Source organism: Ovis aries, chromosome 2 (genome assembly GCF_016772045.2).
Source record: "Ovis aries strain OAR_USU_Benz2616 breed Rambouillet chromosome 2, ARS-UI_Ramb_v3.0, whole genome shotgun sequence".
NCBI lineage: Eukaryota > Metazoa > Chordata > Mammalia > Artiodactyla > Bovidae > Ovis > Ovis aries.
The window spans coordinates 189,526,198-189,540,934 of record NC_056055.1 but is presented as its reverse complement, the minus strand read 5'-3'; the positions used below and the strand labels follow the sequence as shown (position 1 = coordinate 189,540,934).

The following is a 14,737-nucleotide window of genomic DNA, read 5'->3' as shown; positions in this document are numbered from 1 at the left end:
AGAACCAACTGTGGTTGCCAAAGGGGAGGTGGGTGGCAGAGGGATAGATTGGGAGTTTGGGGTTAGCAGATAAGAACTATTTTGTAGAGAATGAATAGACAACAAGGTCCCTCTGTATAGCGCAGGGAACTGTATTCAATATCCACAATCGATGGTGATGAACCAGAATGGAAAATAACATATGAAAGAATGTATGTATGTATTTATCTGTGCATGCTCAGTCATGTCTGATTCTCTGTGGCTCCATGGACAATAGCCCACCATGCTCCTCTGTCTGTGGAATTCTCCAGGCAACAATACTGGAGTGGGTTGCAATTTCCTACTCCAGGGTTTCTTCCTAAAAGAAAATTGAAAGCGTGTCTCCTGTGACAAACACCCAGGGTGGCCTTGTGGCTGCACAGCAGCCAAGTGTTGGCCACCATTGAGCCCACTACCCCCACTGTTTCTTAAAACCTTCATATGCCTCATCACTTTTGCATGAAACTATGGACTTGGAGAGTCCTACAGTTACAGGTAAGGCAGGAGGCTTTGTGTGCTACTTGCCTGAAGAATCAGGAGAGAAGAATAGGTTGAGTGATAGGATTTTGCATCTCCTCTCCTCATATCCTGCAAAGCTGGCATCTGTGCAATTTATTTTACGTAAAAATTCTACATAAGATTTAATCTTAGGAACCATAGTGTTCTCCTAAAACAAGTTTTACTATTTAAGGTCTTATTGCCTGGAGCACTCCTTCTTTTGGAGAGCTAGAACACAGCTCTGATTCATTGCCTCAGTGTGAATGAATACTCCATGTCCTTTCCTGATGGCTCTATGGTTGGAAGAGGAAAAGCAAAGCTTCTCTGATGGTGAGGATTCTGACCATTGAACAAATTGCTTAACCTCTTCGAACCTAAGCAAGGAGGTCTGCTGAGATAAGAAAATAGCTGAAAAACAGGACAGAGGAGACAGAGACCTCACAACTAAGCTAAATAATAGCTCAAGTCGAAGGGACACAAGCAGGGGAGCTAGAGGATAAAGCATAGAATCTGCTGGCCTGGCTTTCCTTGTGACTGGTGATGAAAGGAAACTGGACACAATGGGTGGTTCTCTGCCTTGCAGACTCTCTGAGGCCCATAGAGCCAGTGCTCATCATGGGACCTCATCTGTGGTGAAGAGTAATGTCATTCAGCATATGCTTGTTCAAAACCCTCCCTCCCATCCATCCCCACTGGGGGAAAGGAGGTTGGGTGCCGGATATAGGGTGAACTCTGCAGCTTACCCCAAGGACGAGAATGGATCTCAATGTAGTCCAATCCTTGCATTATTAGAATCTGTGATCTAAACATCACAAATAGGGGTTTTCTTATCAGCACCAACTTTAAAAAACAAAAATAAAAACAGAACATCCATCAGATAAAGTCTAGGAGGGCTACAGTATGATGTAGTGCTGAAACTACTGAAATTTGTGAGGAAGGTCTCTAGGGAGTATGAGACAGGGACAGATGCATTAAAACTGGGCTCATCTCAGGCTCCTCAAGACCACTATTTAATGGTATAAGCTTTAGTGAGTAAGAAAATCAACTTTCAGAAACAGGAAACTATTTGCTATGAAGACTTCTAGCTATGGGGGAAGTGCTGACAGCAAAGTTAGAATAAGATGACCTGCACAAGGGGTAGAAATCTGTTGGTCTAGATTGATAAGGTTTTTCTTACCCTGGATCACAGAGAAGGACTAGGTCTGCAAGGCTGACCATCTCAAGTTCAAGAGTAGCTCAACCTTAGCTTTGAGTTCAAGAAAGCAGTGGGAAGAAGCACAAGCTGGAATCAAGATTGCCAGGAGAAATATCAATATCCTCAGATATGCAGATGACACCACCCTTATGACAGAAAGTGAAGAACTAAATAGACTCTTGATGAAAGTGAAAGAGGAGGGTGAAAAAGTTGGCTTAAAGCTCAACATTCAGAAAACTAAGATCATGGAATCTGGTCCCATCACTTCATGGGAAATAGATGGGAAATGGTGGAAACAGTGGCAGACATTATTTTTGGGGGCTCCAAAATCATTGCAGGTGGTGATTGCAGCCATGAAATTAAAAGATGCTTAATCCTTGGAAGGGAAGTTATGACCAACTGAAGAACCTAAGCCACCACATTTTGTTAAAGAAGACTCCATTTTAGAGTTCTGAGGAAAGAGTCTTTGGAAATCCCCTGACGTCACCCCACCAACTGCGAGCCAATTAGATCCCAGATCAGGATCTCCTGACTTTATGTTCAGGACTTATCACCTGCCCGGGTAATTCGAATTAAGCCCGGGAAATGGGAACCAATTAGAACCCAACACCTAACCCTTCCACAGAAGGTAACCAATTAGACATCTCCCAACCCGAAAACTCCCGTTTTTCAAAAGTGAGAATACCTTATATAAGCAATGTAACCCAGAGCTCGGGGCTCCTCTCCTTAGCCGCTGCGTCGATAACAGTGGGAGCCGCAGCTCGAGCTTGGTAATAAAAACTTTCTTGCTTTTGCATCGGATATCAGCTCCCTGGTAGTCATTGGGAGATTTTGTGACTTGGGCACAACACAACCTAGATAGCATATTGAAAAGCAGAGACATTACTTTGCCAACAAAGGTCTGTCTAGTCAAGGCTATGGTTTTTCCAGTGGTCACGTATGGATGTGAGAGTTGGGCTGTGAAGAAAGCTGAGCACCAAAGAATTGATGCTTTTGAACTGTGGTGTTTAAGAAGACTCTTGAGAGTCCCTTGGACTGCTAGGAGATTCAACCATTCCATTCTAAAGGAGATCATTCCTGGGTGTTCATTGGAAGATCTGGTACTGAAGCTGAAACTCCAATACTTTGGCCACCTCATGCAAAGAGCTGACTCATTGGAAAAGACCCTGATGCTGGGAGGGGTTGGGGGCAGGAGGAGAAGGGGACGACAGAGGATGAGATGGCTGGATGGCATCACCGACTCGATGGATGTAAGTTTGGGTAAACTCCAGGAGTTGATGATAGACAGGGAGGCCTGGCATGCTGAGATTCATGGGGTCGCAAAGAGTCGAACAAGACTGAGCGACTGAACTGAATTGAGTGTGTAAAAAAGATATGGACTCTGGTGTCAGGGAAATATGGGTTATCATCCAATGTGACCACATGAAACTTATTTGATCATGGGTAAATCACCTGACTGTCCAAGCTGACTCATGTTTGTCCTAGAATGGGGAGGATGATAACTATTGCATCAGACTATGGGGAGGAATAGAATGAGCCCATCAGGTACAACCATTGGGATGAAGTGTATCTTTGGAAGCTCTGCTCAGGAAGAAAACATCATTTAACTTTATCTCTCATCTCTAATGTTGGGACCTTTTGATCTGGTGAATTAAATCTGGTGATTTCATTTCTTGTGACTGTTGAACAGTTCCTGATTGTTGTAGAAGGAGAAGCATTAATCTCTCCTTTAATATCCTGGTAAGCTCAGCCTGCTTCCAATTTTCTTTAAAAAACAAAGAAACAAACAAAAAAACCCTGACCTCATTGACCCCAATCCTGTAACTTGAAAAAGCTCATTTACTCAAAGGTAAGCTCCATGGATGTGGAGTATGTTGCCAGGTGACTGCCATGGGGTGGGACACAGACTCAGAGTGAAGCTGAGAATACTTCTTACCCACAGCCCCTCCCAAAGTTCCATTTCTGTTCATCAGGTAGGCTTGTGGGTTTCCTTTCCTCATGTGAATCTATAAGCTCTTCTCACCTCCCATTATTGATTAATTATAATTTGCAGCTCACAGACAAATCACATTTAACGAGAAAGGAAGCTACCTGTTCCTAAATGAGAGGTAAGACAGGGAAGTTGTACTTCTTCATACAGGAATCCTAGCAGGCATAAATAGGGATAAAGAGCCGGAAAGCTTAGACTTGTGCCCCTGGGTGTATGCAGCCCTTTGTCATGGGTTAAGTAAATCAATTTTGCTCATCAATTTTTAACCAGATATTGTGGGAAAATATTTTTCCTGTAATTTACACATGGATGCAATATGGAATGGAATGCAGATTTGTCTGAGTGTTTAAGAAAAAATTCAAGAAATTACATGCTTCGGCAGCCACGTGAAGCTAATCTCTTAGACTCCCCTGGGTTCTGTGCACTCTTTTTTTTTTTTTTCCTGGCAAGCAGCACTTCAGTGGCAAAGTTTAAAGAGCATTAGCCTTGGCTGTAAAACAACCAAAAAATCACTAAACATTAAATGAAACAGGCAGAGTGAAAGAAGGGAGACTGAAAGGGGAGGGGGGTGTAGAGAAGAGAGGAAGGGATAGGAGTAGAAGACTGTGGGGAAGGGAGGGAGGAGAGTGGAAGGGAGAAAGGAAGGGCATTGCAAAGGTGGCAAATTAAGCGTGAAGGGGAAGAAATGCTGAAGATAAGGAAGCAGAGAGAAAAGACTCGGGAAGAGAAGAGAGGTGCTTAATACACTGAACAAGACTAGAGTGGAGGATCCCACTGCTATGGCTTTGATTTGAAGAGATACTGTTATTTTTTGTTGTTGCTGTTTTGGGGTTATATGGACACCAATCCAATTCTCCCTCCATCAGTTGGTTTTCAATAGCAATAGGCTTTCATGACTATACAGAGAAATAAATGCACAGTAGGCATTTCACAAGTACTTTTGGATGAATGAATGATGCACTTGAAGATGGATTAGCATTTATAATTCATCAGGTGTTGTAGCAGCACCCAATTTTAATCCAACATTTACAAGAACAGAAGAACACTTGAACTAAAGATTCACTGAAAGGAGGCTTCAGCAGCAGCCAGAAGGAAAGTACAGCTCTCCTGACCAGCAGATTTAACTTCCATCTGCTCAAGTCTCCCGCAAATGGAGAGCTTAGGTTACTAGGAATACTATATATATTCCTGCTCAGGTTCACTGATCCTTTTCTCAAGGTCTGTTCAAGGATGCTTCTCCCCTAATACTGAAATCTTCTGCCAGGGTTTTCTGGAGATGGTGTGCTCTTTTCTTTTCTAGGGGCAGCTCTTTTCTCCACTTCCTTAATGAGGTTTGTAGTAAGCATTTCAGTGGCCAAAACCCAGAAGCAGAGATCATACCTGATTGCACCTTGAAGGAGACCAAGTGGGCTTTTCCAAGCACAGTGGGTAGTAGATCTCTGTCAGGACTGCCCTCAGAAAAGTCCTTGATGGGAGGTCACGTTTGGTGACTCTGCCTACGTATTTAGCAAGGCAGCATGAGGAACCCAGGTGGCCTTGGGTCTCTGTCACGTGGAGACCAATTCTACCCACAGTCCCTCTAACCTTTTGCCTTGGCAATTACTTAGCTCTCTGATGAAGAAAGAGTGAGCCCTTCCAACTTTGCTTGGGAATGGAAATGTTCTTGTCCTTGCCCGATTACTATTGTAACTGATTTTGAGAGCATCCATGTCAGGATTCATTAACAATTATAAAAACAAGTCATGTGTGTTTTATACAGAGTAACTCAGGTTATGCTGACACTGACACCACAAGGCTCATGTTAGTATCCATAGGAAATCCTGAGTGAGAGTCACATTGACCCAGAACTGTGGGACCTGTGCCCTTTCTACTGTCCTTTATCACCTCCCAATTTCCCACCTGTAGCACTTTCACCCTTGCAATACAGAGGGTCAGCCTGGGCAAAATCAGGAAGTGGGTGACACTTGTCTTGGACATTCTGAACATCCTTCCTGTTTTCCCTTCCCCAGCTCAGATCATCCTCCCCCCTTCCTTCAGACACTGGGCTCTATCTCTTCTAGAAATGTTGCTTCTGTTTCTGTTAGTCAAGTGGAGTTCAGCACAGATTTAGATTCTTATATTTGCTCTTCCAGTGAGGCTCTGTGTTTTAAGGCTTCTCTATGAAACCGAAGGCTTTCTTTCATATCTACCATTTCAGGGACCAATGGAGTTAGTAGAAGAGTTGTTTGCAGACAGATGGGTCGGGGTATTGGAATTCAGTGGGCTTTCCCAAGTGCAGTGGGTGGTACATCTCTGTCAGGACTGCTCTTAGAATAGGCTTTGATGGGAGGTTTCACATTTGGTGACTATGCCTACATATTTAGCAAGGCAGCATCAGAATGCAACAGATATTTTTCTCCCCTCGTTTCACATTTTAATATAATCAGGGAAAAGCCAATGGTATTACCCGAAATACTTGGCCACATGACAGAGAGGAGGACTGGGGAAGAGAGGAAGGATGGCAGAGGAGAGGGGACTGAACACATACATTCAGCAAACAGTGGCCTAGACTAATACCTACAAGCATCTGTCTGTTAGGCAAATCTCTTTAGACCGCTATTTGCCTCGGACTGTCTTCAGGAGGATGTATCGGCTTCCAAAGGTAGATAGTTAAAAATAATATACACCACAAGGGATGTTTTGGCATTTTCCTTCATTTTCTTTCTATCTTCAACATTGATGTTGTCATCCTTTAAAACTCAATCAATTCAGCTGATCCAAGGAACAGATGGCATTAATCAACCCCCCAGAATATGCACAAAAGCAATTAGAAATGTAGAGATGGGGAATTTATGCCAGCAAATCAATTACCAATGATGGCAAATCAACCTGGCACACCCAACTTCCCCGATTTCTCCTTCCCTAGAGCAGCCACTGATAGTAGTTATGATCCCTGGTTTACCTCCCTACCAGAGGGGGATGAGAAGGTGGGGGATTGAGGTTTAATTGCTCCTTCCTTAACGACTAGTTCTCACTCTGCTGACAAAAACCAGCATAATTTACAGACTACAAGATGCATCAGGATGATGGATACAGACAGCATGTGCTATATGGTGTCACGCAAATATGAAATATACTGCACTGAGAATATGGTCGTTTGGTATTCACTGAGAAGAACTTCATTTCAGAGAACTGAGCACCTTTTCTAGTACCTACAGTTCTCATTTGTCAAAAACAACGGAAGCTGCAATAAAATACATTTTAACCACAAATCTGTGCCTTCTGTGAGTTTACTTGCTCATAGATTCCTTGGTTTTGAATTTACTTGGCTCATGATTTTCTTTCCGATTCTTTATGACCTTTGCAGGTTCTGAAACTTTCCTCCTTAGGCCCTTATTAATTATCACCTGTGTTATTGTAATAAGCTCTTCACTGGTTTTCTTATGACTAGCCTTCGCTCATTTTAATTTTTCCTTTATACAGTGATTTTTTAAACACAAAAATCTGATTATGTATTATTTAATTACATGTTCAAAATATTTTGATGACCCTCTATAGTTTTCGCAGTAAAAATCAAAGACTCCCATATTTACCTACTTGTCTAGTTTTTTCTTCTATCTGTAGGCCTATGAGTCACTTGTGCAAGCAATCACTACAACACAAAAAGCCTCTAATACCTCCCTTCCTTTCCCCAGCTGGGAAGTCTGACTCTAAGTCTTGACTTATATTCTGTTTCCCTCAGAGAGCCTGCATCGATGCCCCAGCCAGTTGAGATGCTCACCTGTGCTTACCTTTGTTATAGCATTTATCACTTTGATGTGATTAAGGATTTATTTTGCTGGCTGCTCATGTATAAAGTTCCTTGAGGTCATGGCCTCTATCTTTTAATGCATATTTATTCCTCCAGCTTCATAGAACAACTTGACTTTAACAAAGAGAACTTTTTGTTGGGACTCATTTCTTCAACAAAATTTTTCAAATGGGTAACATACACAAACTCTTAACGCTTAAATCTTCTCCCAACCGCGGCATAAGAAGATGACATCAGAGACTCAGGATTATGTTATCAGGGCAGTATTGTAGGTTGGTAATTAGATAAGATCTTTCCAGTAGTTTATGACTAAAACCCATTAAATAGAATCTAAACTTTTCTTCTTTATACTGAACACTGAGTTATGAAGAAGGATTTTTATATCAATATATATCTGTGTATTTTCAGACTATACAGAAAACACTCATTAAAACTGCAAAAGCAAGTTAATAAAATTAGCTCAAACTTGGTTTTAAGGCCAAAGAATGGGAAGATGTTCTCTTTTAGGAACAAAGAGCTATTTGACACAGAAATAAGATCATGTCAGCAATGAACTCATGGAAATGTGCAGCCTTGTGTAAATGTAGAAGCCCACTCTTCAGCTCCAAATCCAACCAAATGATCTAAATTTCCACTCTTTCACTTAAAAGCTGCATATTCTAACATCTTAACAGTTCCAAAACTAGAATAAGTAATACTTTTTATCTGAAAAAACAAACAAGCAAACATAAACCTATGCATTTCAAAAGACTCTAGCAGTGGGACCATAGAAAGATTTTGGTTTAGAAATGAAAAATTTTAGTTGGAACCCATTCATTTCTTCTCTCATCCATATATTTTAGGCATTGACTATAGATATTCAGATAAAATATGATAATCAGGGAAATGCACATTTATTTGGGGAGACAAGGACTGGAAATGCTATGGAAACATAGTAGTAATATACAGGGACATTTGACCTAGACTGGGGAAAGTGTGTATATTTTCCAGGGGAGGAGATGGAGAAAATGATAGAGGATAAAAAATGTGAAAGGACATTCTCAACCAAGTAGACAGACATATGCCAATAAACACACAAAAAAAAAAACATGAGAAAGCATGGTTTGCCTGTAGAATACAGAATTCCAGAAACTGGAAATTATACAATATGGGAAGAGTAATTTGGATGAAATTTATAGTATTAGGCAGAGCCTGTTCAGGATCAGCCCAACACTGAGAAAGGAAGCTTATACCTGCTATTTAATTAATAGTTTTGTCTGACATCTATTGACTTATAAGACATGATACCAACAGAGATACCTTTTTATGGTATTGTGTATGTATGTGTGTTTGCACACACATCACATCTTCAAGGCTATCTCCTTTCCTTATCAAGTTTTAACCTGAAACTTGTAAAAGAAAAACAGAACAACTTCCTCCAGATATAAGGCTTCCAATCTTTGACTATTGCAATGTCTGGCATCTTGCATCAAATGTAGATTAAGGTAGAGCTCAGGAGCTGGTTCTGGTGGAAAGAGCTGCCTCCGCGGCCTTTGTTATGAGTAGAGCTGCAGAGTCTAACTACAGAGATACCAAGGCAACTTTCTTCAGATGCACACACAGAGACCCCATCAGAATGCATGGGGATTAATTTCATATCTTGTAAAAAGTCTGATCTTTGGAGATAGACAGATACAGGTCCAGATCCTGATTTTTTTCATTCCTTGAGTTTATGATCTTGGGAAAATTATTAACGTCTGTTAACCTTACACCCCACTCCAGCACTCTTGCCTGGAAGATCCCATGGACGGAGGAGCCTGGAAGGCTGCAGTCCATAGGGTCACTGAGGGTCGGACACAACTGAGCGACTTCACTTTCACTTTTCATTTCATGCATTGGAGAAGGAAATGGCAACCCACTCCAGTGTTCTTGCCTGGAGAATCCCAGGGACGGGGGAGCCTGGTGGGCTGCCGTCTATGGGGTCGCACAGAGTCGGACACAACTGAAGCGACTTAGCAGTAGCAGCAACCTTAAATTTACTCATCTGTAAACTGGATTTAATAAAGTCTACCTAGCTGTGCTTCCTTGCCAAATTGCATGAACACAGCACATGGATTGGGAGATACTAAGTCCATAGCAGCTAGCAGCTAGTAGGAATTAAAACTCTATTATGTTGTTATTCTAAGTATAATTGCTTAACAGTTTTGAGTACTATCATCCCAGAAGTGTCTAATGAGAACCCTGAAACTTCAAAATAAAGCCTTTTTGAGTGAATGATATTTGTACTCTAACCTTTCAGGTAACTAGACCATCTCCCCACTGTCCTACATGACAAGGATAATTAGGCTTGTATATATAGGTCATATTTCAGCAGAGTTCTGGCATACAAGATAAAGAGCTTTTTGTTAACCAACTAAAACAAAAATTTTAGGAACATTTTTAATGATATCACATTATTTTGTTTTGTAACAGATGGGCATGCACTGAAAAATAAAGCAATCTAGTAAAGGAAAACTGGGTCCCATTAAAGAAAGGAAAAGCAAGAGAAGCTGGGAAAAGAAAAGTGCAATTTAGAGGACAGTCAGTCATTCATTAGAATAAGAGTAAGATGTGGGGGTGAGTTAAGGTGATTCTTACAGAAACTGACTTTTTAAAAGTGTATACCCTTGTATGATAATTGCTAGTGCAGGTTTTCTGTTTTCCAGTTGTGGAAATATGAGTCTGGTTTGGAGATGGGGATTATGTGAAGAGAAAGGGAAAAGAATTCATCTGGATAGTCAAAGACCAGCCCATTCAACCACAGGAAAATCTTCAGGACTCTTGCAAGGGAGCAATATAATGTTTCTTTCACTTCTGATGACTGCAATGTAAATGCCACAAAAAAGTAAATGGCAAACACTCTCCTGCTAAAAATAATCTAGTTTTTGTTTATTTATAATATTATGTATTGATTGGGTTTGTGCATAAGCTTCAGAAAACTCAAGGTACGGTGTGTCTCTTTATTTGAAGATCTTTAGGAATATGATTGACATCTTCCTATATTTTCGATAAAGTTCTGCCTGTGATGAAAGTAGTAAAGAGTTTCGATTTCTCTCTCCTGGCTGTTATCTGTGTGGACCTAATATGTAGCAACAAAGAGAAAAGATGCTTAGAGATCATTCAAGTGACTGGTCAGAATTAAGGATCTTTATAATCAAATATCATCCAATTATTGTAAAATAAGGTGAACAGTGACCCTAAAAGTGTCCCCTGCTTTCCTCTTGTCTTCTGAATGCAAGCATGTCTTTTAACATACCTGTTTGAAGAATTTCCTCTGTAAAATTTGAGCTGCTATTCTATTTGGGAGTAGATACATATCTCAGTTGCTATTTTACATCTGAGCTGTGAGAACAGAAATGATGCATCACCTGATGGGTGTTTGGCATCTTAGCTGTGGCATAACTAGGGCTAGAACTTCTGTCATTTCAAAATCCTAGTTTCATTCTAACCAACTATCAAGTCATGTCATTTCTTCTTATGTCAAAGGAGCTGATATTATATGTAAAATGTTTTTTTCATTTAACACTGGCTTATCATATTTACATTTGAAATTAACTAATTCCCTCAGGGTAAACCCAAAGGAAGTAATGTAGCTGTTTAATATCCTGAAAATCCGAAATGGGGGAATTTCCAGAGTTTTTATTACTGGTTGGTAATTACGTTCTCTTCACAGATTCATATTATCTATACTATAGCTAGCCTTCTAAACTGACTTTATTTTAATTTTGTTTAATTAGAATCCCAGGGATGGGGAAGCCTGGTGGGCTGCCGTCTCTGGGATCTCACAGAGTCAGACACGACTGAAGCGACTTAGCAGTAGCAGGAGCAGCAGCATATGACCTATAATTGGGCAAGAATTCATTTTTCCCTTGTACCTAAATGCCCAAGTTTCGGTCAGATTATGAGAAAACTAAATATACACAAACAGCACCAACAATAATAAATTGTTGCCAGAAGATTAGAAAAAATTAAAGTTGTTTTTAGTTGAACAAAGTTCACAAGTATACCATGGAGCATCTTGGGTAAATAATCCATTTCCAAGAGTACTGTCACAAATGACTTGAAGTATTATTTCAAAATATAGAAATAATAATCCTGGGGGAAAATCCTCCAAATTATCTATAAACTTACAAAAATTGACAATTTAAAAGATTTCTCTTTGTCAGTATATGCATATAAATGTTAATAGTGTAGCTAAAAAATAAACAAAAGCACTATAAAAAATGGATTAAGTATGTGGACAACAGAAGTCTGGAAGAATTGTGGAATGTTAATTTTTTTTTTTTTTTTCCCCTTAGAGGTTCTGCATCACAGGTTTGGAAGACCACCAGAACTGAATTCAAAGTAATTTTCTGCTGCTATTCTATTGTTCACTGAATTAATACATTTTGTTTGGCAAAATAAAAACATTTAACATTACTATTTAAGAACACTAATCCCCATATATTTAGCAAGCAGCATGCATTCAACTGAAATGCTGATTGGAAATAGGGAAATTACACTGTCAGTGATGAAATACTAAAGCTCATTATCACAAGGTTTTATTTTAAATGCCTAGAATTAGCTTTATTGCTGCATCAGTAATGATAAGCATGAGCCTTAAGTCATACCATTTAGGTTTTATGAACATTATTGTAACATTAACTATAATTCAGTTAATTTACAGAAAAACTCATCCTATGTTTTTTTTTCCTTGCTCTTAAGATGCTACATAAGGAAGCCCAAACCACATTTCTCTAGAGCATGTTCTATTTATTTCACCCTTATTCCTCATTTTTTCTTCATAGATCTTCAAAATATTAACTGTTTTCAGATAGGTGTATGTGCTAGAGGAAAAGCACAGCTATTTTACTGCCACACCTTGCATCATTAGGACAATACTGACCTCTAGTGTTCTAGGAGTTAGAAAAGAAAGCACCATGACTAACTACTTCTTACTGAACCACTTAGATGTTTTTCTACAGCACCATAGGAACAATTTTACTTACAAAAGAAAAAAAAAGTGGCGGAGGGGGAGGGGAGCAGGAGGATGTGGGGAGAAGAGGAGGAGAAAGAGGAGAGAAATATTAGATTTCACCCTGTCCTTACCTATTCTCTGAAATAATTTCTGAACTAAGGCCTTTTGCTTCCTTCCCTTTAAAGAGGCTGATCTCTTCAGTATACCTTTGAAATACAGATTTTATAACAAAAATCTTTATAATCCATTTCCACTAACTATCAATTTCAGAGCCCCAAAACTTCCAATCACAGATAGGAGCACTGGGTCAGCTTTGGATCATTATCAGTAAACATTTTCCAATTGTTTTCCCTTGAGGTACTGAGTATCTCTTTCTTAAGGACCTTTTGGATTAAGAGGGTGGAAAGTGAGGTAGAGAAACTTGTAAGTAGTAAGTGGCCTTCCTACTCTTCTCTAATAGTGATGGTTCACTCCACAAAAATAAGAAAAAAGTATCAGAACAGTTCGAATTTGGTTAGATATTACTGAGGTTCATGATGAAGTTAGTAGATAAGGCAGGAAACCCAGAACCTTGAGGAAACTTAATAAACCATCTTTGGAAACAACACATATGGCTTAATTGCATTATATCTTCATTTAGGAGTTTCCAGAACTGGAAAAACTTCCCTTTCTCTGCCTAGAGAGGCAGCTGAGCAATTGAGCTTGCACCTCTGATGGCTCCAGCTATTTATTCAAGTTTGACAAGCTGAGTTCTTTAAATACACCGTGCAGGTGGCGGATCCCCAGGTGTCCAGCTTTCCTGCCTATTAAATTAAATGCCCCGCACTTGCCGAGGTTAGAGCTTGGATGGCAGAGTGTACACTTAGTGCATACTCATTATGTGTTCTTTGGCACAAAGATTTTGGGGGTGGAGTGTGCATCAAAGCTCTTTCTCCTATAACAGGGGCAGCCATTGGTCTTGTGGTTTGACTACATCGGCCCATGACTTTTAGGCCAAAACTCCCAACCCTATTAAACAGATGACCATTGGTTGTAGGGTATCCCAACTGGAGCCTTCTGCCTAGGGGAGAGCTGAAAGCCATGGATCGGGAGGCACAGGGCATACTGCAAATCGGAGCGAGGCAGCCGCATTCAGAAAGGAACCGCTGTCACCGAGTGCAGTGGCTGGGAGCGACTCTGTGTCTGGAAGATCAGCCCCCATTCCTACAGCCAGAATTGGGGACCCTTCGCGGGAGAAGCTCTGGCTGAGATCAGGCAGGTAGAGAACTCGGAGCTGGCTGGAGGCTGAGGCAAGAAAATCTTCCCTTCTCCCCCGAACTTTCCGATTCGGGAAGAAGGGCAGAAAATCCAGAGGGGCTGGCTCCTTCGAGCTCTGCTAACTTTTGGGATGGTTAGAGAGATAGAAACACACCAATCAGCATTTTCCTCCTTTTCCTCTGCTCAGAGCAGACACAATTGAACACGCTTGGACAGTTGAGTGTCTTTCCAAACGCCAGGGTCTCCCACCTCACCTACCCGCCCCAAGCTCCTGGTACTCACAATTTGCCGCTGTTAATCCTAAATGCCACAAGCCGGAAAAGAACAAAGTGAAAACGCTGGTCAGCCGTGGTCCAGAATCCATTTCCCCCGAGTAAGAGGTCCCTCCCAATCGAATTCCAAATTCGTAGGCGCCAGCCGCGGCTTCTTCTTTCTCTCTCTCTCTTCTCCTCTGCACAGTCTGACCCCCACCCTCCCCCCTGTGGAGAGGCACTCGAGGCTTCACTCCATCCCTTGTCCAAACGCTCTACTGGAAACCGTGGTGGGGGTTTCTTTGGAGGTGCGGATGGAGCTACTGTCCCCGCAACTGCCGCTGGCTTGCACTTCCCTTCCTCGCTCGCCTCTTCCTCCCGGTCCCCTCTTCTTAAAGGTGCAAACCCGACCCAAAGCCACAGCAGGCGCCGAGCTCGCTGGACAGCCGAACGCACCTCGCTAGCCACTAGAGCTGGAATCAGCACCCGGGCGGCGGACAGCTCCTTATAGGCGAATGGGGCGCGCGGCGCCGCCCCCGGCCAGGCCCGCCCGGCTCTCTCCTATAAGAGAAGCCTGGGCGGGTCTTCGCCCCGCTCCGGCGCGTTCCACCCCGACCGCCAGCCGCCTCGGTGCGCGCAGGCTACCTGGAGGGGGCCGGGGAGGGACCGCACATCTCCATCTCTGCCTCGGTCTCTCTGGTTCCCTTCGTTCCCTGCCCCCCAATGTGGGGGATGCTTAAAAGCATTGAAATTTAAACCAGGT

The 14,737-nt window shown here is 41.6% G+C and overlaps 1 protein-coding gene across 1 annotated transcript in view; it reads right to left on the bottom strand.

The window, feature by feature from the left end:
- The window catches only part of CNTNAP5 (contactin associated protein family member 5), a 1,086,429-nt gene extending 1,071,974 nt beyond the window's left edge, over positions 1-14,455 (bottom strand). Inside the window, exon 1 of the mRNA XM_012140581.5 lies at positions 14,006-14,455. Coding sequence (XP_011995971.2) covers positions 14,006-14,087 — 82 coding nt within the window. The 5' untranslated portion in view covers positions 14,088-14,455. The remainder of the gene's footprint in view (positions 1-14,005) is intronic.
- Positions 14,456-14,737: the final 282 nt, after the last annotated feature.